Genomic DNA, 25049 nt, shown 5'->3' on the forward strand with positions numbered 1-25049 from the left:
TAGGTCAGCATGTTGTTGTTTTGTAATGTTAAGCTGCAGGCTGTGGTCACATCAGTGGCCGGTCAGATGGAGTCTTCCACTGTCAACAGGCCTCACTCACACCTACACACTGAAACTGTTCAACGGTAACAAATGGCTGGACCCGCCCACGATGAGGGGTGACGATTGACTCCTCAAACGGCGTCCCAAAAAAAAGCAGCCTTAGGTTTTTTAGGCAATCAGCCTAGTTCTTAGGATAAACCTGTTGTTGATCATAAGCTCATTTTTTCTTAAACTTTCTGTCAAAATCCCAAAGAAGGTGTTATCGTAATGCAGGTTCTGAATGTTCATTGTTGATCATTTAATAAAGACTTTTTTTAAATCCAAGAAGGCGGAAAAGAAGATCCAAATTCTGCTATTTAATCGAAATAAGCCAAAAAAGAAATAACCTGTCTCAGCAAATGTCACAGTTCAATAATAAAATATTGAACAAAAACTGATCAATTTTTGCAAAGTGAAGTGAAATGTAATATTTTAAACATGAGTCATTTTCACAAATGCACAAATTGCATAGGAAATAATATTATGTGAATTTCAAAACAAATGCTAATTTCATTCACTTTATAGAACTGCTAAAAGCAAAGGCTGTAGTCACACCATGAATCATGGGGAAAAGTGTAAGTTAGAGGTTTAGCATTTGCCCTTAAACCAAATGAATGAGAAAAAAAGTTAAAGGTGCATTCCTCAAGTGAGGTTGTAAAAGCAAATCATAAAAACCTTTTATGATATCAGAAGAAATTATTCAAATACCTACAGTACATACAAGCTAACTTGTAAAGTCAAGACTCGTTTCTAAATGTATTTTATGATTTTTTTTATTTTTAACATGATTTTTTTAAATGTTGCAAAAAATCTGCAGCACAACCTCAACTAAGCATCGGCAGGGCTCAGTGGAAAGAATATCAGGCATTACCACATAACAAGTTCAAATTCAATGCATTTTTCTTTCATTTTCTACAAAAAGGTACACACAGACACACACACATACACACAAAAAAGTGCAAATCCGTGTTTTTTCTGCTTTGGAAATTGTTACCAGATTTTATTTTGTTCATTTAAAAAAAGGCTGCTGGAGGCCTTTATGTAGCTCACATCTGTATTCCAAATGTCTCAACACTCACCTGAGGAAGCAGGTTACCTAAAGGAATTGTTAAAAACAGTCAAGTGAAAAATAATAAAAAGATTGGATTTAAAAGCTTTTTCAAAGCTTTTTGAAATAAAAAACGTCGTTGTTTCAAACTTCTGTACAACATTTCTGAGCTCAAACAAACCCCCGATGCATTTATGGGGCATTTTGCTGCCTGCTGCTTAAAGTATATGATCAAATAACCTTTACAAAAAGGTGCAATCGGAACAATGTGGGCCCAGTCACACCTTCCCTGCTTTTTCCTCTGCCTCCTTTGTCTATGGATTAACTTTGGCTTGAGGAGCCGAGGAATCTAAATTAGCCCTGGGTGACCCCATTCAGCTCCCTCAGACCGTGTATCGACTTTCCATGTGGCTGTACCCAAACTGAAAGAGACAAAAATCAATCCAGAGAAGAATCTGTGTGTTGAAAAAGGCAGAAGCTTCTTGATTAAATTTATTTATGTCAGAGTTTGAGCGGCGGCTCAGTCAGAGCTGAACAAGATTGCAGGACTTCACCTATAATTCTTGGCAGAACAGAATTATGTGCTTGTGCAAAGACACACGGACACGGACAAAAGGGGACCAAATTCCTGCAGTAGGATATTTGACCCAGGTTCCCCATGTTGGTCTATTGTTTGAGCAGGTTAACTAATGGACAAGCTAATCAATGGGGGGGTTGCTCCTGCTTGTCTCACCTTCCTCAGTAGAAGAGCAGTGACCTCTCGACCACGCCTGCCCCCATCCCCTCCCCGCAGAAGACGAACGCCCTGCCATTCAACACAAAGCACTCTAATAGACACCTCCAGCGCCAACCAGCTGGAATTTCTTTGGTTTCTACAGGAGAGGCTTGCTGAAATACCAGACAGGCAGTCTGAGCAGAAAACGAGTTCAGACCCGCTCGCCACGGCACATCGTTAGGACTACTGGGAGTGTTTGGGGAAGCGCTTGCATTTGCAGTTTTAGTCGAAGAGTGTGTTTAAATGCAAAAACACCAATGAAATGAAACTGTCATATTACAACTTAATGGTTGGTGAAATTAGGAAAACAAAACGGATCCAGCATCTTCAAGGTTGTGTGCTGCAGTAATGGCATCGGGCGGCTATTCCAGCCTCACTTCTATTCATTTTCAGCCATTCCCGCTGCGATGCCATCCCTCCACTGTTATTACAGAGCGTTCCACGTCAGTGAGAGAAGTGCATAAACACAGGGTTCTGACAGCCCCCCACTGTCACACATGAATAGGGGAATTATCCAGCTCCTCTCACCCTAACAGATTCATTTTGGGCCATGAGTTTTTGAATGATGCATGCAGTGTATTATAAGTCACGATGCAGAGTTGGTCTGGAGGTGGACCTGGACAGCTCCTCAAAGCCTCTATAGAATGCTGTTATATTTTATTTAGAAGTCACAATATTTCCCAAAGGTTTAGCTAAGTTAATTCACTTCTAGGTTATCAAATAGGTATTGATTGCTCTGTGTTGAAAAGCTTTTATGATAGATCTAGGATCCTTTACGATATAAAAACGATGACAAATTACAGTAAACACTTGTAGTATTTCATATTGTTTTTACAAACTAGTATACAAGACACACTATATGTAAATCACCTGGTATGTTAATTTACCAATTTATGCAATGCAAAAAAAAGTTAATTTCCCATTTTTTGACCAAAATAAACTGTAAAAGATCCTAATATTAAAGGGATTATAACGCGCTTTTCTTAAGCATGTCAGAGTAAGAGTTATGTCAGAGTTATCCATACATATGAAAATATATTCCTGTACCTTTGGCGCACTAAAGGTGCCGCCCATTTCATGATGTCATACAGTAGCCGTCCTCGGCAGCATATAGTCATTTCACCCACAAAAACAAACAACAACTTCTCAGGATTGCATATTGTGCAAATAAAAGCGCTGCAGAGAAAGTGGGAGTTGCTGGGAGCGCAGACTTTTCCTGGGGCTGTTCTGCACTTTGTGACATCACAATGTGAGAACCCCTTATTTTTCGTGTATTGGGTGGGACTGGGGCTCAGAGACCAGGTTTTTAAAGGAATACTCAAACATGTGTGAATGGATCAAAGTCCTGCTTTGGGGTTGTTTTTTATGTGGAAAAAACATTATAAAACACTTAAAAGCTTAAAAAGTCCCTAAAAAGACAATATGGTGTTTTGGGATTATTTTAATTTCGCTTTTAGTTGATTTTAACTGCTAATTTATTTTTATTAGTTTTAGTATAGGCTATTTTATGCATTGAATTTCATTTTATGCATCTTATTATTAATTTTATGTTTTTATATATATCTTATGTCTTTAATTTGAGTGTCTTATCATGATTTCAGCCCAGGTGTTTCTTATGGGGATCTTTTCTTCCAGGGCTTGTCAGCTTGGTCAGTGGTTGTTGTCGCGGTTCTCGCCCTGGCTGGGGCAGCTGGAGTTTAACTTTGCAGCCTCACTGCTGTGAAGTGGACCCCGTTGGTGTCCCAGTCTGGGTGGGCACTGTGGCGATGCTCCCATGGCCAAGCTGGCTCCTGGCATGGAGAGATTTCCAAATACTATTTCCTCACAGCAGAGCCAAGCCTTACTTGTTTCTTTCTTTCTTTCTTTTTTTATTTATTTTACAGTTACATAGTCATTATTTATTGTACGTGGGGGCCATGGGTCATATGTTTTAACAGAGTGGAGTGGGGTGGGTTGGGTTTTTACTGTAATATTGTGTGTTTTCTGTTTTTAATGTTAAAGTGCTTTTAGCTGCAAAAATGCATGAGAAGCCCCTATTTTATAAATAAAGTTTGATTTGATTTGGTTTGGTTTGGTTTGGTTTGGTTTGATTTGATTTGATTTGATTTGAATAAAAAATGTTAATTTTGTGAGAAATTTTGTGTTTTTTCAAAACGATCGTTTTATTTTTAAATCGCAGAATATATAATAAAGTTTAAGGTGATAAATTACAAGTGCTTTTTAAACATTATAGATTTTATCATGTACTGAATGTTCTGCACAGTATGGCACACGGGATTATGAGGCGCATAAGGTGTGATAAAAAGGCAGACAATCAGACTTCATTAACTGTGTTTACAGTAACTCCACAAATTGTCAGTAAAACGCTAGACGTTAGCCACCTTATAAGCTGTAGCTGCGTTAGCATATTCACAAAGCCTATAACTCCAAATTTGTTTTGCAACTCAAAAGAAAATAGATTGATACCACAAGAACCAAATCTTGCAATTAATACGTTTAATCCCAATCTTGTCAGTAACACGTAAATAAAAAACAAAACAAAAAACACAGTCCGACACTGCTACGACACTCTAGTTATGTTAGAAGTGTTAGCCGAGTTTGCATATTCATTATAACTGTAACTCCCACCCTTGTTTGGAACAGCAAAAAACAGACTGATACTGTTAAAACAAACATTACTGTGATTATGCTAATTTAGAAGCATAATCCGCAGTAGCAAATAGGGAAAAGCTTGTGAAAAGCGAGTCAATTTGACTGCTGTATGGTCATTTGTATGGTCAATTTAGTTTGTTTTACTTACAAACTAAATTGTCCAGAAGGATCTCCGTGTTGAATAAAGCAAAACTGGTTCTGGAGCACAAATCAGTCCACATGTTATACTGTACATTGGTCTTACCAAATTTCTCTTATTGTGTAGAGGTTTGGGGGAACAACTATAAAACAACATTACATTCACTTTCAATTTTTCAAAAGAGAGCAATACGAATTATACACAGTCAGTTACCTTGACCACATGAACAAATTATTCATACAATCCAAATTACTATAATTTTATCATCTAGTAGAGTATTGTACAGCTCAAATAATTTTCAAGGCAGAAATCAATTTATTACCTACCGACAAATATCCAAAGGTTATTCATTAAAAGAGGAAAAATACAATTTTAGGGTAAAAATATAAATTACACATAAAGCACGTACAAATTTAAAAAAAGATTTTATGTTTCAATATGTGGAGTGAAGCTGTGGAACAGAACCAGTAAATGCTCGAAACAATGTCCAATCATAAAAGAGTTTAAATACAGAAATAAATACAGAAATAAGATCATTGATAAATATTTACAAATACAAAACAAGACAGAAAATCAGCATTTGTACATTGAATGCTTATAAAATAAGATTGCGTCATTCATTTGGGTGTTTTTGGAAATGAGAATTACGTATGCAGGTGTAACCGAATATGGTCTAGGGTACGGCACTGGACTTTGATGGTGGATGTACTAAGAAAGTAATGACTTAAGGTAAAGGGGCTGAGAGTTTATAAGATTTTTTTCTTCTCATTCCCTTTTGCACTTTTGTTGTGTATATAATTTTGTCTTGTTTTATATAATTTTCTTTTTTCATCTAATCTTGTCTTGTCTTATTTTGTTATTACACTTTTTTTCACGTCTCCAAGTTTTGAACTTGAACTAATACCCAGATCTCTTGTGTTTTGAAATTTTTGTGATAGAAACAATGTTAGAATCAAATATGTTTTATTTAACTTTATTTTTTTTTTGATCGATTGCATATTAAAGTAACTCCCAGGTTCACATTATAAGTGTTTGATGTGGTAAATGAAAGATTCTCTTTGATTTCTTTTTGAGGATTTCTCCTACCAGCATCTTAAAAGCATCTCTGATTCCTCCGTCTGTCAAGCTCCAGCTTCACGTCAGTGTTGCTTTATCAGTTTTCATTAAATTCGGAAGAGAAAAAAAACGCAGCTGCTTCTTAATGAAGACATGTTGAGCTGTCAGGTAAGCTCCTCGCTTGCCTGCTTCCAGCCGCTGAAACGATGCCGTTCAATAGTAAATCATTCTTTGTTTATTTTGTTGTTTTACAGTGACAGAGATTCTCGATGAGGCTTAATCACATCGCACCTACAGCCCGCACAAATCATATTCACGCGGAGCCTGTGTTATATTCCATGTAGTCAGACAGATCATTTGTATTCTGGGAGTGACATCCTGCATCTGCATCTAAATGGAGAATGAAATATTTATGCAGAAAAAAAGTGATGGCACTTCTCATTGTCAATTTGCTTGAACATAGAAGTGCATTAGGAAGCAGAGGCACTCCTGGCCAGACCAATCAGAACGGAAAAAGCATATGAGGCGTCAAAAAAAAAAAACCAGTAGAAAGAGAAGACCATTAAAGCAGAGAACCCCCCCCCCCAAACATAAATATGTTTTTTGTTTTGTTTGCATTTTCTAAAGCAATTTATTCCCAAATAACCAGAACTTTTATTCTTCAAACAAAGCACAGGCTAACTTATTTTTTCAACGCTTTTCGAGTGCAGCTTCTTTTAACAGAAATGTAATGAACGGAAACAGGAGCTGGGAAATGACCATCTCATGACATCATGTCCAAAGTCCGGCCTTTTATGTACAAGAAGTTCTGATACTGATAATGACTGAAATGGTTCCCTGATTAAGTAAGTACTTCATTTAAGCTTTGACTTTATCTGTCGTAACGTTGCTAAATGACAATTCAATGACAACTATTGTTATTTCTTGTTTTCTGAAAAATATGAATTGTTTGAGGTAGCTTTTTTTGTTTTATTGATAAAATGCATAAAGATGAGTTTATATGACCAAACTTCTGTTGAGCAAACTGTCACATTTGATGTTATAAATATTTCCCAAAACTTAAAAATAGACAATTAATCACAGCCCAAGTGCCAAGACCATCCATCCTATTTCCATAACTGCGTGTAACTGACATAATCCTACTACACAATACACTTACCACATGCACAACTTCCCTTAAGGTGGCCGTACAAGCCTCAGCGAGACTGTCAGACACACCTACACTCGCTTCATGATGCAGCCTCTCTAGTACCCCCTAATGGGACCTGACAAGCCAGAATCCTGCAGCACTCGGACGGGTCAGCCCCACGTATGGGTGCATGTGATTAAGGCCTATGCATGCAGGAATGTTCACCACTTAGATGTTTTTACTGTATGTCCAAAGACAAAGATGTCTAAATTTGCCTGCAAACTATTGGTATTATAAATGTTTAAAGTGTGAGTAGCTGCATTTACATTACACATATGCAAAAACTGTATCAAATTTCTAGAAATGTTGAAAAAACACAATTTTGCAATTACACTGTTTCCATTAAACGATAATTATGCCAATAAACAAAAACCAACTCACAACATAAACATGGATCTGAGCAATACTTTGATTTACAGCAAATGCATTCACATTTTTGCCACTGCACTAGCGCTAATAATCATCCATCAAATGAGTCGTGGGCGTCTGTTTCAGGCCATGGAGCAGACAGCTCCTTACACATGGAAACAGCAACGGATTAACCCTTGTGCTATCCTAGGCACTTTAACATTGGGAGTTGGGTCATGTAAACCCACTAGACAGTGCTCTGAACCTTTTTTCTTCAATGATTTGTGATCTTTCCTGGTGTCCATGGATTACATGAAATCTTTCCACCTTTATCCACCTTTGTCATGGTAGGGAGAACATGTCAATGTAAGGGTGGGGTTATCTAAGATATCACAAGGGTTACGCGATTTTGGGGAATCGTAGTTGGCTGTGGAACCTACTGTTGTGCCCAGTTGCATCCGGTTGTGGCAGTTTTGCCAAATACGTTAATTTTGATATGCCTCAAATACCACCTCCTCCAAGTGCAAAAATTGGCACATTTCCATTTGGCACATTTATCATCGCAAATCCAGTATGTGCAATTTCACAGTCACTGGAAACGCAGCTACTAACCGCTTGGTTAGCCCGTAGAGCACATATTTTTCTCTGGACACACTGTGGCTAACAGATTGCAGTGAACACTGTATATAACACACTGTATATAACACACTCTGTGCAACTGCGCACGGGGCTCGATACCACTGTTCAAGTAATACATGCGAGGTCCTTGCCTGATCCTTGCTCGAACCCTGACTGTTATAACCCGTACATCATAAGTGCATGTATCTGACATAACTCTTACAAGTACTTCAGAAATACTTCACAATCCACTTATCACACGCACATCTTCACTTAAGGTGATCATGTGAGCCTTACAAACGTGAGACCCACCTGCACTACTTTTCACCTGCAGCCCCTCTTCTCTACGATCCCCTACAGGCCCGGACAACTCCAGGAATGTTTGTGATTAAGGCTTAATGGATGCACGCGGAAATGTTCACAACTCAAATGTTCTTTCTGTATGTCCAAAGATGAAGATGCCTGAACTTGCCTGCAAACTACTGCTGTTATGAATGCTGAAAGTGTGACTGAAGTGTGACAGTGTGAGAACCGAAAGGAACGGTGCATGTTTTTAACAAAACTAGTTTGGATCTTTCAACCCTGAATCGTTTGTTCACGCCACATAAAGTCATGAGAACTTCAAAAGGTGGAAAGTATACCTGCATGAGAAATCTCCATCATTTCCGTTTAAACATTATTAGTTCACACTTGAAAAAATGTTTATCTGATTGAAGAAAGTTTTATATTGAGCTCAGTTGAGCATATTCTGAAGTAGACCTGCTGGACGTTGTACATCCATGGAAACTCACGCATGTCCGTGTAGCACTGCAGAAGCATTTCTGTGAGTTTAATTAGCTCACATTCCTCTGTGTGACGTGTTGCAACACATCCACCCCTTTGTTTCCTTCAGGGAATGTGATGCTGAAACACGGCACTTCTTCTTTCAACATCTCTGAGCTTTCAGGGTCATGTCGCACACCAACATAGGAATGGTTAGCTATTCCTAATCCTTGTTTTGCAGACATTTTCTTTTAATTGTGTCACCTAGTAGTGCTGGATATGTAAAACTTGATATCAGCAGAGCCACTACATAATTTCTACTTGAAGCATCAAACACGCTTGTTAGAAAGATATTTTTTCCTGATAGATATTAAACAGAACTACACAAATTCCATGATCTAAAGCATCAGAAGCACTCGTGCAGTCTTTGAAGACCGCTTAAACGACTCGGTTTTTTGATGCTTTCATGTTTCGCAATATTGTTTTGGCAATACCAATGAAGAGAAAAGCTGAGATTTTTGTGGATTTTAACACCAGCACTGTGGAGCCCCGCACTGACAGCCTGCTCAAAACAACATCCACTTTTGTCAGACTTCAAGGAGACATCCGTTGATGTATCTGAGGCAGACTGACGGGTGCTGGCAGTATTGTAAAAGTCTTGCAAAGGAGAGAATAAAAGCAGGTTTCATTGTAGCGACGCAACAACACCAGCTGGAGATATAACCGTGTTTCTGTGCAGTGCTGCACAACAATCTCTGGAGCCAAAAACAAGGATCCACTCCCATCATCTTCTGTAAAAATATTCCCAGTGGTCTTTTCATTATGATGGTGTTGTTTTAAGCCAAAATAAATTTTTAAAAAGTGTTGTTTTTTAAGGCATAGTTTCTGCAGAGCCGCAGTAGTTCATGAGACATTTTTCTCTAAATTGTGGGTGGGGCTGTTCCCACTTCCCTCCCCCACTTCCCATCACCCATCTGTTTACACTAGGAATGTCCAAACTTCTTGACGTTCTTCAAACTATTTTAATAACATGCAAATGAACTATTTCATGAATGTTTTATTGCAAAGAAAAACATTTAATTTCTTCCCATAAAAAAACAAGTACATCTTAATAAGTTTTCACCAAAGTTATTGTCAATTTTCACACCGTGCATTTCCAGTCTGGAAGCCTCTTTTGATATTGAACTCCTTGAAAACAGTCTCTTTTTCATTTTTGTTTCAAATTTCACTGAAAAAAGATGCTATTTTTCACTGGTCATGGAAGCTGTGTCCTCACTGTCAAAGTTTCTTTTTTATTTATATTTAACATTTTAGAGACAGGCTAGAAAGTGTTACAGAAGTGTCCTGCACCAACATTGCCACATATAGGAGCCAGTTTTTGAAATAATTGTGCATCCTATGCTACAAGCACCCAACTTAGCATGGATGTACCTAAGGATTTCCTCTTTCAGAAAAAGAATGTTGGCAACAGGAAAGTCCTAGATTTTAAAATATATATATTTTATATAAAGTATACATTCAGCATAAACCCCTCAAGTTTAAAGTCTGGATTTTTCTCATGGAGAGCCTGTATTGTTGAGACTGGGACAAGTAAACATTGTTTCTGTAACAATTGAGTCTATGACCGCCATCTTTACAAACATTTTGGATTGTTTTTGGTAGCTAACGTGCTTTTCTGAAAGAGAAGATTCTAAGGTACATCTATGACAAATTTGGTGTTTGGACAAAATATACTTGGAGACCAGCCAGTGTATTTTCTTTGTAACAAATACGCTTTTTTTTTGTCTGCTCCGGATTCACAACAATTTGAATAAACATATACTCATAAAATGCAATTTTCAGCATAATTTTCGAAATAACTGTCCTCCATCATCAGAAAAATGCCACAAGAACATGTTCAAAACGCCAAAAACACGTTTTTCATTGGTGTGGGTCTTTAAGGAGTTGCTTGCTTTTACATGCTCGTTTGTCATTTGGCACCCCCAAACGGTCCAAAGGATTACTCTGAACAAGTCACAGTGTCCAGAGGTGTCAGGCTCTCGCCAAACACAGAGATAAAGCACAGCCTGTCCCCCGAGAATAACGGCTCATAACTCAAAGATATTGGTGTCCCTGTCAATAAGATCACACATAAAAAGGACTGGGCCTGAATGGATGTGGCCCCGAGAGGAATATCTTTTTTAGGGGGGAGGACTGGGTGCAGCTCTCCACTTCAGGAATGCGCCAGCAACCCAACCCCTCCCTTCTTAGCCTGGCTATTGTGAGAAGAAGGCATCCTTTTCAAAAAGTCATGGAAGTCACTCCCCTTGTTTTTCATTCAAGCATGCGACTTGGATATTTACCTGTAACTCCTAAAAGCCGCAGCCTTGTTTGGAAACCGTTAGGGTGTTGGAACGGTGGTGAAGCCGGACAGTGAGCTGCTTTTTAAGAAACTGGACGTGTTTTCATTTGGTTCTGCTGCAAATTACATTTCACAAACTGGTTTTTGCAGTGGAGACTGGTGGAATGGTTCAATAAAGAACGGAGCTTCCTCTCGAGGCTGTGAAGAAAAATGAACAAATTACAGCTGAGACTCATCAAACAATGAGCACAAGGCTCCTATGAGATGAATATTACATGAAAGCTCTTTATTTGATTTGCAGGTTTTTGCTACCCTCAAGTCTTCCTCCAATATCCTTGTAATGAGAATTCTTCATGATGAATGTTTTTTGTTTTTTTTTGTTGGATACTAAGTCACTTTTTAAGTATCAAAATGTAATTCCTTGTGTTTACACGTTTTTATTTTTTTTATTTTCTGTTACTTAAATAAAGTCGAGCAAGGTGTGGCAGGACTTAATGGCCGAGGAGAGGGTGGTCCTTTCTCAGGTGCTTGCATTTAATTGGCTGGCGGATTCTTCTAAAAACACCAATACCTGAGGAAGCTACAGGAAAAAACTCAAAGGAAAACCTGACAGCAACTTGTCGGTTGTAACTTTAGCCCACTTTGAGAATTTCTCTGGTTCAAACTCACAGCGGGGTAACAGAGGAAGTCTGGACACAAACGATGTAAGTGAGGATCTTAAGCCAGGATGAGGTATTTATCTATCCGCTGGTAAGTTTTTATGTAACAGTTAAATGTATTTTAATCTTTCTTTTTTTTCAAGATCAGCAGCCAGTTTTAGCAACAAACTGGATTTTTTTAATGAAAAAAATCACCTTAAAATCATAGAAAAAGATGGAAAACTGATCAGAAAGGTGTAAGAGGGAAGCAGCATGTCGTGTTTGCCCGTGAGCAGGACTCTGAGGCGGGCAGACGGCGAGGCTGAAGTTGGACTGGAGCTGAGAAGCGGTGGTATTGCATCACTGATGACTAAACAGTCATTTGGTTCAGACCTGTGACAACATGCCAGAGCCGAAGATTTCAAAAACAGCCGGAAACCCTGGAGCCACGCAGCGGGACAGGCCTGGTCTCGCTCAGCCTCTGACTTCAACCAGTAGGAAAGGGAGAGGCTCTGATCCAAATCTGCTGTGCTCACTGCGTCCGCCTGGGCCCCCGGAGGGTTTCGGATGAATCACAGCCGCATGCTCTGCACCTGGTTGCAGGGCGGGCCATCTCTCCTGGTGCTCAACACAGAAACCTCGAGGCTTTCGTTAAACTGTTTTTCAACATATAAAAAGGCACTTTCCTGCTTCACGCGGAAATCAGGGACCGAATTAAAGTCTGAGTGAGATGGAGATGACAAATGTTTTCTTTTTTGACAATTGGTTTGCTTTATTTCAGGAAACAGCAGGAATATTCCATGTTTTCTGTCCTTCATTCCACCGGAGTCTGTGCCTGTATGGAACCAGATTTCAGTGGTGTGAAGTGTAAAAGACATGGGGATAAAACTTCAGCACAGAGAAACCGGGAAGTTTAAAAAGGATCCCGGATTGTTATTGTCCGTTAGACAAAAGAAACAATTTTAGATTTTTTTAATTTATTTAATTTATTGAGGTTTTTTTGTCAAAAACAGTGATTTTTTTTTAAATGTTATCTGTGGTGTATTGTGAATAAATCTCATGACCTTGTGTCTTTGGTGTTTTTTTTTCTTTCTGAGTTCAACATCTCCAACCGTTACAAAGCCATTATGCCACCCACACCAGAGTTTCTGTTTCTCAGCCCCACAGCACGATATTTTTCTATTAGCCAACATTGTGGATTCAAAACTCAGCCCACACAAACAACATTTACTTCTTGGCAGATGAGGCTTATTAACAATTTAAAACATGCCCTCACTAGAGCTCTCTAATTCATGCCATTGAATGAGTCATTTAATGGACTATTATGTTTTATGGAGAGGTTAAAAAAGCAAAACATTAATATAAAATAAAATAAAATCACCTTTTTTGAAATTATTGGTGTTATATTTAATAAAAATATTAAGCATTGTAAGGTTCTTTGCTACGTAGGTGCATTCATCCAAATAGAGGGGCTAAGATTTTAGTTTTTGTACGTTTTTTGTTACAGATTCATCTTTTAGGCTTCAAAAATAAGTTTTTGTTGCTTTCTTTGATGCCTTCATGTTACAACATTTGAAAAAGCCCAAAAGAGCAAACCATTATAATTTAAGTCAAATATAAGGATACACTCGTGAATTTAAATGTACTCTCCAGGCAGTCCCAGTGCAATGAAGTTAAGACTTATATAAGAATTTGACTTATATGAGGTGATTTTGAGTCAATAAACAAGTTCTAATGGTGGAAAATAACAAATATGAAAAGTAAGAAATCCAGGCCTAAGACAAAATTAACTAATATGAACAAGAAGATGTCAAATCTGGACAGAACAATGATTGAAACCAACCTGAGACAAATGTCCTTTTAAAGTTAATCTAAAAAGCTCAGAGTAAATGCACTACAAAAACATACCCCGTAGAAACATGTCACTCCTAAAATGGGGGGGGGGGGGGGGGTCATTGAATAAGCTAAATAGAGTATTAGGGCCACCATAAAAAAAGAAGTAAAAATAAATTTACGAAAATAAAGTTTTTAAATTTATGAGAAAAAGTCATAGTTTTATGAAAGTACAGTTGTAAAATTGTGAGGAAAGTCATACATTTGCAAGAAAAAGTCAGAATTTTAAGGATATAAAATAGTAAATTTATGAGAACAAGTTGTAATTTAACATGGAAAAAGCCTTTTTGTTTTTAAATATAGTGTTGGTTGTGTGAGCCTCCATCCACAGTGGGCTACATGTTGACTAAATCCATCAATGAAGCCATCTCAAAACATGAGACTGGTTCCTATTTTGTTGTTGTTGCTTAAAAAATGTAAGACTTTAATCTTACCAATTGTCCACTTGTAAATGTCAACAAATTTACTGCTGTAAAATATTGACTCTTTCACACAAAATTCAATGAATTTATTGTCATAAAATTACAACTTTTTCTCATATTCTTTTTACCACTTTTTTCTTGTCCTTTTTTACTTTTTTCTCATAAATTTACAACTATTTGCTCATAACTTTACAACTTTAGTATTGTAAATTTATTGATTTTGCTACTGGGTGTAAAAAAAGATCTTACCAAGAATTCTTATTTTAAGAAAAAAATTCTTGTCACTAAGACGTGTTTTGTCACTAAGAATATTATGCAATAGAATTTTTTTTATGCAACTTTTTTTCTTCCAAGACTCAAGAGTATTTTTACGTTGTTAATATTCCGTTTTTGCATTTTGAATTAGGTCAAATGTAACTTTAGTTAATGCCATTTACTGACTAAGAATAAACATTGTTTCTGTCACTTTTGGCATTTCTTTTTGACGGTTTAGTGTGATCTGGATTTTTATTGTGAGTAAGTAAGGCAAAAAGATTAGAAAAAAAAGTTTCCCCCCCCAAATATCTGCTCCGTTGGAAAGAATAAGGCAGATTTGAACCAATGGTGATGTACCTAAAAATATTCTAAATATCCACTTAGTTGGTTGTTTATCTTTCAAATAATTCTAGATTTTATGGGCATTTTGAAAATAAATATCTTTACTTGTGAACAACAGAGGTTAACAGCCAAAATGAAGGTCTGGGAAGTGCTTGTCTTTTTTTTCTTGTTTCTGCCACCGACCTGGATGTCTGGGGAGGACACAGGTGAGAGCTGCACTCTTGCTGCAGGTGCAACGCCAGTCTGACACTGCAAACGAGACGGCTTTTGAAAATGAGGATTATTCAGGTTTCGTTCTCGGCAGCTGAGTGGGGTAAAATGACAGTCTCACGCCACATGAGCAGCAGTTGCTAATTGAAAGCACCATCATGCTGCAAGTACTGTTTGTGTGGTATCAACAGCATGCTTCATTACTCAGAATTAGCTGAGGACTGTTCAGCACAGTCGAGGCGTCATGTGACAGTTGGCTGTTCTGCCTTTCAGCTGAAGCCACTTCTTGCACGGTCCTCAGTGTGCTTCTTTGTTTCTTTAGTGGCAGAGGACATCAGTGTGCATCAGCTGGAACGTTTAGTGGATCTGCTGACATTTAAGGAGTGTGAGGACCTCCTGGTTGCCCTGTCAAACCCAGAGGAGAACATTTTCCAGCACATCCAACTCCTATCGCCAGAAAACAATCAATTAGGTCTTCAACCTCGAGCCAAGAGAGACACGTCTACTGCAGCAGGCTAGTCTTCTTCTTACATATGAGATCTTTGACCTTTTATGATTTTTGTGTATTCCATAAAACTGTAGATGAAGACATGTGACATGTCATGTCATGGTAGGAATAACATGTCAATGTAATGGTGGGGACATATAAGATAGCACAAGGGATTAGCTAGAAGTAAGAGTCCACCACCTAGTTACTGACTGCAAACTGCAAGCAGGATATTTCGTTTGGGGGAAAAAAACAACCCTTTGACAGTTGAGAGAAAGACAGAAATATTTTCACCCATTCATTATCTGCTGTTCGGGTCGCAGGGCCAGAAGACTCAACAAAAAGGTTCTCGCACTTCCATTACACCTAACCATGTTTTGCATCTTATTGAAAAAGATCCAGCAGCATGCCCAGGCCAACCTGCAGATACAATGTCTTCAGCGAGTGACCCTGGCCCTCCTGGTTAACCATGGCTGAGATATTTCACCTCACAGGAAGGCATCCAGGAAGCATTTTTGCATCACATTTCAAAAGAAGATCTTAACCCTACTTATGCTCATTTTGGTCCCCTGTATAGCTGTTTATTCTTGATCTACAGCTCATGCAGAGCAAAAACTGAATCTTAAAAAAGTAAAGAAAAAAAGTTATTTTTTCTGTCTTGCAAGAAAAATCATCTTTTCAAAAGAGCATTTCAGTAGCAAAATATTCTTAATTTGATAAAACGTGTCTGGGTGACTAGAATTTGTTTCTTAAAATAAGAATTCTTGGTAAAAACAATTTTTCCTAACCCACTGGCAGATTTTGTTTGTGCCTATTTGTAGAAAATCTACCAATTGGGGGAAGAATTTTGGATTTATTTCTAAGGGGCCTGTTTTGAACTGTCGCTGGGGGGAAGAGCTAAGACTAAGCAATTGATAGATTAAACTGATTAATAGATGAAACAACAAATAAAAACTCTGCATCACTGACCCCAGTCAACCATTATCCCCTAATTTGTGAAAAAAACAAAGAGAGGCTCAAACAAAAAACAGTGAAAGCTATATATCATGTAAGAGCTCACTATAAAAGCTGTCCGTTTTGTTATCTGCCTTTCTCAAATTGAAGAGTTTGTCTGAAGCTGACAGTCAGAGGCCTGTCTGTCTCTCTGAGGCGGTATCATCTGTGTTTTTCTAGATGATGAGACTCAGTGTCGAGCAGCCCTGACAGGCTGGATGCTGGAGAACGGTGAGAGGACTTACTACGACAGACTTTCTCGCGCCTTGCAGCACATCGGCAGAACAGATATTGCCATTGGTGAGAAAGGAAATACAGACATTAAAAAAAAAGAACACACGTGTGTACCACTTCGTAATTATATTACAGATGATTTCTTTGATGCCACAAATAGTACAACTTTGGAACTGGAACAACTACTGCTTGAAGGATAGAGTTGATTGCAGCAAATCCCTGGAAGCAGCATGTCTCTTGACAAAAGAAAAAATGGACCAAAGCATCGTTTTGCCTGTATGAGGGTTTATTTTCAAAACTAGTTAATTTTGGTCAATAAGGCCTCTTGAAGATTTTAACAACAGAGTGTAATTGCTTTATTAATCGAATATCTGCTTTAATTGGATCTTCAAAAGTGACATAGTTTTCACACCGCCGGCTTCTGGCATGTGTTCCCGTCCAGCATGTGCACAACTCCACTCCACAGCCGAGTGGCGTTGGATAGGAGAAGGTGTAAATGATCTGACAGAGGACTCAGCAGATCTGACATCAGTCAGGGAACAAACCATCTGCTCCTTTCATCGGCAGCTTTGGAGAGGAAAAAAAAGAATGTAATAAAAATCACAAGGAGATGATGGGAGCTGTAAAACAGGAGGGGAGCCGAGGCTTTAGAGGCTCTGAATACTGTGAAACAGAATGAAGCAGTTATGATCCTTTCTCCTGCAACTCTAACTGTTTTTTTCATAAAGTCAAGTTTTGTTCCTAGACATTGACTTTGATAATATAAACGTGGCTTTGGGCTTTTGTTTTTGACAGAAGTGGGGAAGAACATTAACCAGGACAAAGCCTTGAGCTTGAAGCGCTACGTTGAGGATTACCATAAATATGTAATGTCTTTGAACCTCCCATCGCTGAAGGAAGCCACAAAAACCCATCAGCGTGCACATCAGAGGGCCTCAAACAGAGCAGGTAAGACCATCCATCTTTTTGCTTACTGCCTAGTTCAGTTTGATGCATCACAAAAACGTTGTTTAAAGCTGAGAGTGTAGGCCCAGGTTTGTGTCAGGATTTGTGAACAAATCCTATAACAGGCTTCCTGTGGAAAAACAAATTCAAAAAAAAGTTTGTTCAGAAGATTTAGATCCACGGCACGATAAAAAATCCCTGTTGAACAAATTCATAAATCATAGAAATTATGGTGTCACTCATTTAACCCTTTAACACCAGAGATATCACCGGCAACACCTGAATAACACACGACCTTTGACCTACTGTAACCTTTTTGCCAACAACATGATCAGCTGATTCTGATGCGGAGAAAAGTGACTTTTCGCCGATTCACTCTGTATAGCAGATTAATGTTGATTGCATTTTAGTGCAAAGCTGCTTTTCTCTGCTTCATAATAGTTGTTGAAAGAATGTAAAGAGTTAAAGCTATATAGGGATGTCCCCATCCAATCACATGATCTGAAATCGGGCCCAATCATGTAGGGTCTGACTTAATCGTAAATCAGATGTTGTCTCCAGATCAGGATCTGATTTTTGTTCATTTATTATTTTAAATCAGCGCTGTATATTTCAAATAAATGTCCTAGTAGGAGTCTGCATATCATGAACAGATCGAACAGAATTCAGTGCCGTAAAGCGTAGCGGAATACGGCAGCAGTTTCAGCAGGAGGCTAAAGGCTGACGAAAACCGCTCTGTAAAGTTAGCAAGATATTCGCAGACTCTGACTTTGGGGTTTAACTGACAGCAAGTGTCTCCTGCTTTTTGTTGTGACGCAAATGACCTACCAAGGCATTTCAACACAAAAAAGATTGGATTTTTGATTCTCTGTAATGAGAACGGCGCTCCCCTGCTGCTGACAGAGAGCTGTCCGTGAGGCGGCGGCAGCTTGCAGGCTCTTGGGGAATTAAAATAAATAAATAAATAAACCCATAATCTCTCAAAAAAACAACCAAAACCAATAAACGCTTTCACTAATATGAGCTATTCATGAAAGTGATCACATTCATGCTACAATAAGAATTTTGGAAGAAAGTCAAAGTGTCGGATCGGGACTCTGGATTGGTATCAAAATCAAATGATCGGGGACAAAAAATTCTGATCAGGACAGACCCAGTTAAAGCAGCACAGCAGACACACTTCTGAATTTCATCCAGTGATTGTTGAGGCAGACCAACCCTGCTGCATGGAGCTGCACCCCCTCCTCTCTGTTTGGCTTTCCTGGCTTTTCACAGCCCCAAGTTCCCCGTAATTCCTCCAGAAGAAACCTGCAAAATCAAAACAAGAACACATGAGAAGGTAAAGAGGGCTAACCTCCAACCGTCCACCTTTATATTTACCCTATGGAACACAGAAGTTGAAAAATACAGCAAAGCTATTTGAAAAAATACAACCAAAAGGAAAGGAAACATGTGAGCAGTCACTGAAAAGGTCATCCTTTTTTGTTTTCTTGGAAGCAGAGACGTGCTTTTAAAGGCAAGAAATGTTGGAAAAGAGGTCAGCTATTGAGGAAAATACGGAGGTGTTGCAGATGTTTGCCTAACAAATTTGACAGTATACCCTGCTAACCCCTACATGTTTTATGGTAATAAGTCTGAAATACCTACATGTTTTATAGTAATAAGTCTGAAATAAGTCATAAAAACAATTTTAAAAATGAACAGCCAAAAATCAGGCTGTTAAGTTTACATGATAGCATGTTGTTTTATAACTTTCTTAGCTAAACAAAGTGGCGCTAGCAGTTTTCTGGTCAATTGCTAATTTACAATGATTGCAAAGAAAAAACTTGAATGAGTATTGAAACTGAGGCTATGTCCAAATTCCCTCCCTGCTTCCTAAATACTAAAAAACTGCAAAGTGAAGGGACTATCTAGTGCTCTGAATTTTGGACACCACCTTTTATAAAAACACAGAATATAACATCACAGAAAAGTAAAAACCTAACAAATACGAGCATTTTATGATGACGATTTATGGATCCATCTGATGATCAAAACTTGGATAAAAAGTTAATTTTAAAAAAATTCATGAAAAATTGTTTAAAAGCAATGCATTGTGGTCTATTTTACAGCAATCTAGTGAGTATGCTCACTGGGTTTTTGCATAGACTGGTGAAATTTCCAGAGCGCTGGATTTAGGAATTGTAGATTCAGACAGCACTACTTGTAAAATGGCAAACACTATATAGTTCACAAAGTAATGAGTAGTGAATGAATTCGGACACAAACTCAGGATCTTGAACTCAGACTTGTTCCCAAATACACCTGACTTTAATAACTATTGCTCTAGATCTCTTTAGGGTCGATGATGAGATTAATCAGGTCTTTAGTCTGCACTGAACACATGCAGGTTGAAGGTGTTGAGGACCTGGCATGAAAAACCCTCTTTGACTAATAAAGTACAACAAATGTGCTAATAAAGCATTACACACAGGTAGACTTCTCTATCAATAAAAGATAAGACAAAATGCATAGGATTGTATTTAGTCAAACAAAACAAGGTGGGCCTCCATAAAGCCTACCTAAAAAGTACTCTTTTTTTTTTCCATGAAAAGGAAAGAGTTATGGTATTTGCCCTAATCTATTTGGAGTGCAGATGAGATGTGGATTAAATGTGGGGGTGGGCACACTTCCAACTCATTACCTCTTGACATTAACACTATTGCTGTACCACCTCCCCTTTCGACACTAGGGAAGGATCTGCCAGGGCCTGACCTGGTCCGAGGAGCCCTTTCATCTGTGGTTGTGCCATTTTTGTACGGCACACTTCTGGCAATAGGAGTCACCTTGCTTGCAGCTGTCCTCTTCATCATCATCATTCGGAAAAGATCTGAGCGAGGCCAGTGCCTCACAGAATGTTGGGAGTTGGGCCAAAGCTGAGATGTGAAGTTGGGAGATGCAACCTTTGGGATGTCAAACTCAAAATTTAAATAATAAAGGTTTTAGAAAACTGAAAAAAAAACTGCTGCAAAAATGTTTTTTTTTTTTTTCTGTTTTTGTTTTTTGCATTGAATGATTAACCATTAACCACATCTTCCAATGAATTTTTTATGCCAGGGGTCTTCAACCTGAGGCTCTGGAGCCAGACGTGGCTCCTTTACCTCTCCATTGTGGATTTTGGTTAAAGAAAAATCAAATGTTTTTCATTTGAAAACTTTACCTATTTTTCAAACGACAAGGCACATCAAAAGCAAAAAAAAAAAAAGAAAAAACTGTCATATCTCGAACTTTACAGTTGATGCGAAGTAGGTTCGACTCCACCAGGCTCCCGACTACATTTCCCATAATGCTCAACAATCCATAAAGCTGCACGGCATTTAGACAGATTCTATACCACAGAAAAAAACTTTGAGGTAATTAAGTACAACCAGAATTCAGACTTAAAGTACCCCAGATAATAAGGCAGACTTTCTATTTTTCAGAAAAATTCAAGGATTATAAGCTAAAAACTTAGCTCTGTATAAATATTAGGTAGTCAAATTTATGAATTTCTGGCTGAGATACACCAAAATGGTAAAATAAACAAATAAATAAAGAAAGAATTTAGTTAATTATTACTACTGACATTGCACTACCCACATTTGCTGCTTTGAGATAATCCGTTGTGGTACTAGATGTCTTTTATTTTGAAAGGAAAATGTAAATCTATCAAAACTATTTTATATTTTCAAAAAACGGCTATTTCCTTTTTGTTTTTATGTTTTATTTATGCAAAAAAAAAACACATTTTTATATACATTTATTATTATAGTAACAAACATAAACACAAATCAGTGTCTTAAGTGTGAAGCATTCCTGTTGGGTTACTGTTGGTGAGAAATCAACCCAAATGGCACTTTAAGAGTTGAAAGTTGCAAACCCCTGGTTTATACTAATGAGTGAATTACCAGTAAAGTGACGGATGCAAGCAGAATGGCTCTCATACAAAACCGTCTGGTGTCACTCTGCTGGTTTCCATCTCCTCTCCAAGTAATGGCAGTGCTCCCATCATTTTATCAAAAACTACTAATTATCCAGCTTGACTGCTGATATTCTCCGCCAGGAACAGACTAAAAAACAGCGAAAGTGCAACGAAAATGAAGCTCTCTTTTTGGGGTTGGCGATGGTAATAAATGCCATACAGAAAACAAAAACAAAAACATTTTAATTTTTACACAACATTTAGAAAGGAGAAGAAGGGGTGTGTGCAAAGCTATTGCAAGAAAACCAAAACTAATTAAATATATCACTCCATAACAAAAATGACTGCACTGATTAGGCTTTAATTAGTGTAGTTAATCAATAACAGCCAGATTATTTCCACTTACTCTTCTGAGGTATGCAGTTTAACAACAGCAAGAAGAAATGCAGGCTAGTGGCACAGGAGTACGCTCTGGCTTCATGAATTCTTTTTTTTTTAGTGTCCTAACTTTCTTTGTCATAATTGAGCTAATTACTTCATTATACAAATCTAGCCTAATGTGCTTCAGGAGGACGGCAGCTTGGATTAACTCTGGCACTGAGCAGCAATTACAGCCCATTACTTCATAAATCAACATTTAAACAAATGATGGTGCCAAGAAGTACGCAAGCAAAGAGTGAAAAGACCAAAGAATCATGTTATATTTTTAGTTATCAGAGCAGTGTAATCCATAAAAATAACAAAAGACTTTTGCATCATGAAAAATCTTGGTTTTTGAAGACAATAAGATAACATTTTAACGATAGATTTTTTTTTAAAAAGAAAAACGGAGTTTCTCATAACACTTCATGACAAAGCTTCCTCAGTTTTGCTTGTATTCCCCCACTGGCTGTTAGGCTCCTGCAGGTGCTGACTGTGACAGGTTCACCTGCCCAAGGCTGGCCTGCATTTCTGCAAGCAGTGAAGAGGAAAGCTGCAGTTTTGTATGCCTGACTGAGCCGGAGAAACAACATGCCACATGGGGCCAGTGTCGTGGTTGTGACACTCTTTTGCAGGCCTGCACCACCATGCCTCTTAGCCGATGAGGAGCTTGTTGAGGCAAACCATTTGTGAACCATTGCTGTCGAACCACAAAGTCAAAGACGTTTCAAACTCCAGCAGCTTTCAAATTTAGAATGTCTTTATTTAAATCTATAAATAAGTAAAAGACTACTTTTTTTCCTCATTTGGCTTATTAGAATCTTTTTTGCATGAGGATTAGCATGAAAGTGGGAAGATCCTTAGAAATGTCACTAAAGTTCAAACCCCAGTCAGCTCTGTACTGTACACAGCCAAACTTGATCATGTGACCATCTGCAACTCCATCCTTTCAGCTTTTTTATTTTATTTTCATAGATGTAAAGAATAGCCCACTGTTCCATTGTCATGCAAAGCGATAAAGCAATCACATGGATGAATGGAGATGGAGTCTGACATGAAATTGACATTTGCAGCCAAGGCGAAGCCACTGTACGAGGGTATGATTTCCAGACATTTCCATTCTCATGTAAAATAGAGCGTTTTCTCATTCCGGTAGTTTCTTTGGGGTGTTTAATAGTTTGTGGAGCAGCAGCTTATCGGATGGATTCTCTGAGGAGGGCGCATCTGTCTCTTGTCACTGGCTCGGCTCTGCACATGGAGTCAAGTGTTTGTCTGCATGAAAATGCAGATGAACTGGATGTAATGCGTGCCGAGGGGATGCTTAGGCAGCGGGAGCCATGATGTGCTGAGGTTGAGCATTCTGCGGCGCGGCCTCTGGGGTGTGCTTAGTGCCATTAAAGGTTTTAACTTCCCCCTCCCTGCATTTGCAAATTCATTCATCTGCAGAGGCACGGAGCTGCTGTAGTCCCCACTTAGCCATCACTCTCTTTTTGCTCAATACATATGGATCACAGGAAGCAAGATCACAACAGCAGCTCTTTTTTTTAATCGTCTCTGCATGGGCTTTCACAACTTTGTCTTTCATGGTTTCCTTCAGGGGCTCTGAGACTTCTTCAAAGTTTTTGATGCTAATGTGTGGCTGTGTGTGTTCCCAGATGAAACCACAGTGCCATCTAGCGGTCATCACCTCTCATTACAGCTGTCCATCTGTCTTTATTCTGGGTCCTCCCATCATGTTTTGATCAATTTTCAAAGCATTCCCAGTTCATTCATCTTAGACAACGTTTAAGTTAACGTTTATTTCTAATGTCGATTTCTAATGATTTGGTGTTTGTTTTTGAAGTCTATGCCAAATAAAAATACAGAATATTGAAAAAAATGTATAAATTTGACTTTTACTTCTGTTTAAATGTGTTAACTAGACTTTTTTTAATTGTTGCAGCACAGTGGTTGCTAAATCACTGCTTTTTTTCCCTTTCGTTTCCTTTAGGAACTTTGATTTTGTGATTATTTTTAAATGTAATAAAAATGCCACGTGCAAACTTATGTATTTTTTCATTTATTTTTTCCAGTGTCCAGTTCTAGACGCACTACATCTCCCAGAAACCCCTGAGTGCAGTTCCTGAGTCCCGTACACCTGACTCTCATTCATTGTGAAGCATTGTTTGTGCCACTCTGCCTGCATTACTGAGCATTATATCCAGACATGATCTGCTGATTTCTTGACCCTGTTTTGTCTCTGACTCAGCTTTCCTGCCACCTCCCCCAAATCTCTCCTGGATCCTAACTACTCCTGTCTCTCCTCTGATGAACTTATGCTTGGCATCGACCCCTGCCTGCCTGATCCTGGTTTAGCTTTGCAGACTTTTAGCTGAATAAACCTGCTGCAATTGGAATAAGCAGTCTGCCTGTTCTTGTGACAGAATGCTGCAGGCTTCTAATGAGCCCCTGGATTACTGCACCACATTGCTTTTACATTGTTTCATCTTATTTCTGTGTTGATGCCAAGCAGCTCAGTAAGGAGCTGATATATCTACAGTTATCACTCAATCCTTTTTTTATTTCCTCATCTAATTAGAAGATGAAAACAGTTGTGGTGTTTACTGAGTTGACGTGCTGATAAAAGAGATTGGTTGCATGCCTTTTCTTTATCTCAGTGGTTGCACATCTCCCTGTTTCTATCCCAATTCCAGAGAAAATGATCATTGCATCTACTTGTTCAGGCAGCTCAAAACTATAATTCCAGAACGGTTGACGTATTGGATTACCTTTCTTGCAATAATGACGGCATAATGAACAAATTCATTACATCTGTAAGCTACTAAAGATAAACCCCAATGGTTGGAGTGGTACCTTCAATCAGACACAGGGTCCAAGGCCTAATTCATGTACAAATAATTACCCAGTCTGCAATCAGAGGTGCAGACTCAATACATTTATAGCTTAATTAATCATGCAAAAGTGTTCTATTGTTAGTGTGTTTAATTGCTGCTGAACTACCAGAGTGAGACAAAGTGCAGCACTAATTAACGCCAGCTATCGCTGGTCTGATTTGTTCTCAGCAAGTTCGTAAAATAAGCCCTGTCCAAATACATTTTGCTGACGTTACACTATTGAGATTTATGGTTCCTGGCAAAAAATCTGGTTTGTTAATGATGCAGAATAAACCCCCAAACACTGTCTGCGAAATGCATATGCAAAGAGCTAAGTACTGTCGCTTAATCAATGTCATAGCTTCCATTATTCACATTTCCAGACATT

The 25049-nt window shown here is 38.4% G+C and overlaps 1 protein-coding gene, 2 long non-coding RNA genes and 1 other non-coding gene across 6 annotated transcripts; 3 read left to right on the forward strand and 1 right to left on the reverse strand.

Moving 5' to 3' along the window:
- Positions 1–8954: 8954 nt before the first annotated feature.
- On the forward strand, positions 8955–12715 carry LOC144993905 (uncharacterized). Its single transcript, XR_013657202.1, has 2 exons — positions 8955–11713; positions 11812–12715. It is a non-coding gene; the product is annotated as an uncharacterized LOC144993905 (long non-coding RNA).
- mir205 (microRNA mir-205) lies at positions 12448–12526 on the forward strand. The gene has a single exon (NR_107117.2). It is a non-coding gene; the product is annotated as a microRNA mir-205 (primary transcript).
- A 1904-nt stretch (positions 12716–14619) lies between the features above and the next one.
- tmdd1 (transmembrane and death domain 1) lies at positions 14620–24067 on the forward strand. 3 transcript variants are annotated; one of them, XR_013657203.1, is made up of 6 exons: positions 14620–14765; positions 15092–15283; positions 16430–16549; positions 17279–17431; positions 23861–23951; positions 24037–24067. XR_013657203.1 is itself a non-coding variant. In XM_023956838.2 (5 exons), exons 1-5 carry the CDS (start codon positions 14636–14638, stop codon positions 23899–23901), a joined length of 636 nt encoding a protein of 211 aa, XP_023812606.2. In that variant the 5' UTR covers positions 14620–14635; the 3' UTR covers positions 23902–23966. The 3 variants fall into 3 exon arrangements, 2 of the variants coding, with proteins under 2 accessions (XP_023812606.2, XP_020560528.3); XM_023956838.2 differs by lacking the exon at positions 24037–24067 and having other exon boundaries at positions 23861–23966; XM_020704869.3 differs by lacking the exons at positions 23861–23951; positions 24037–24067 and adding an exon at positions 20160–20429.
- On the reverse strand, positions 16822–19102 carry LOC144993906 (uncharacterized). The gene is made up of 2 exons (XR_013657204.1): positions 18582–19102; positions 16822–17558 (listed from the first exon to the last, which is right to left on the reverse strand). It is a non-coding gene; the product is annotated as an uncharacterized LOC144993906 (long non-coding RNA).
- Positions 24068–25049: the final 982 nt, after the last annotated feature.

This window comes from Oryzias latipes, chromosome 7 (assembly GCF_053564925.1).
Source record: "Oryzias latipes strain Hd-rR chromosome 7, Olatipes_Hd-rR_3.1".
NCBI lineage: Eukaryota > Metazoa > Chordata > Actinopteri > Beloniformes > Adrianichthyidae > Oryzias > Oryzias latipes.

Bases quoted from the DNA above. Each gene is read 5' to 3' on its own strand.
- tmdd1 (XM_020704869.3), top strand. From the start codon at position 14,636: ATGGGCATTTTGAAAATAAATATCTTTACTTGTGAACAACAGAGGTTA. The intron at 14,766-15,091 runs GTGAGAGCTGCA...TTGTTTCTTTAG, and splicing joins GATGTCTGGGGAGGACACAG to TGGCAGAGGACATCAGTGTG. The intron at 16,550-17,278 runs GTGAGAAAGGAA...TGTTTTTGACAG, and splicing joins CAGAACAGATATTGCCATTG to AAGTGGGGAAGAACATTAAC.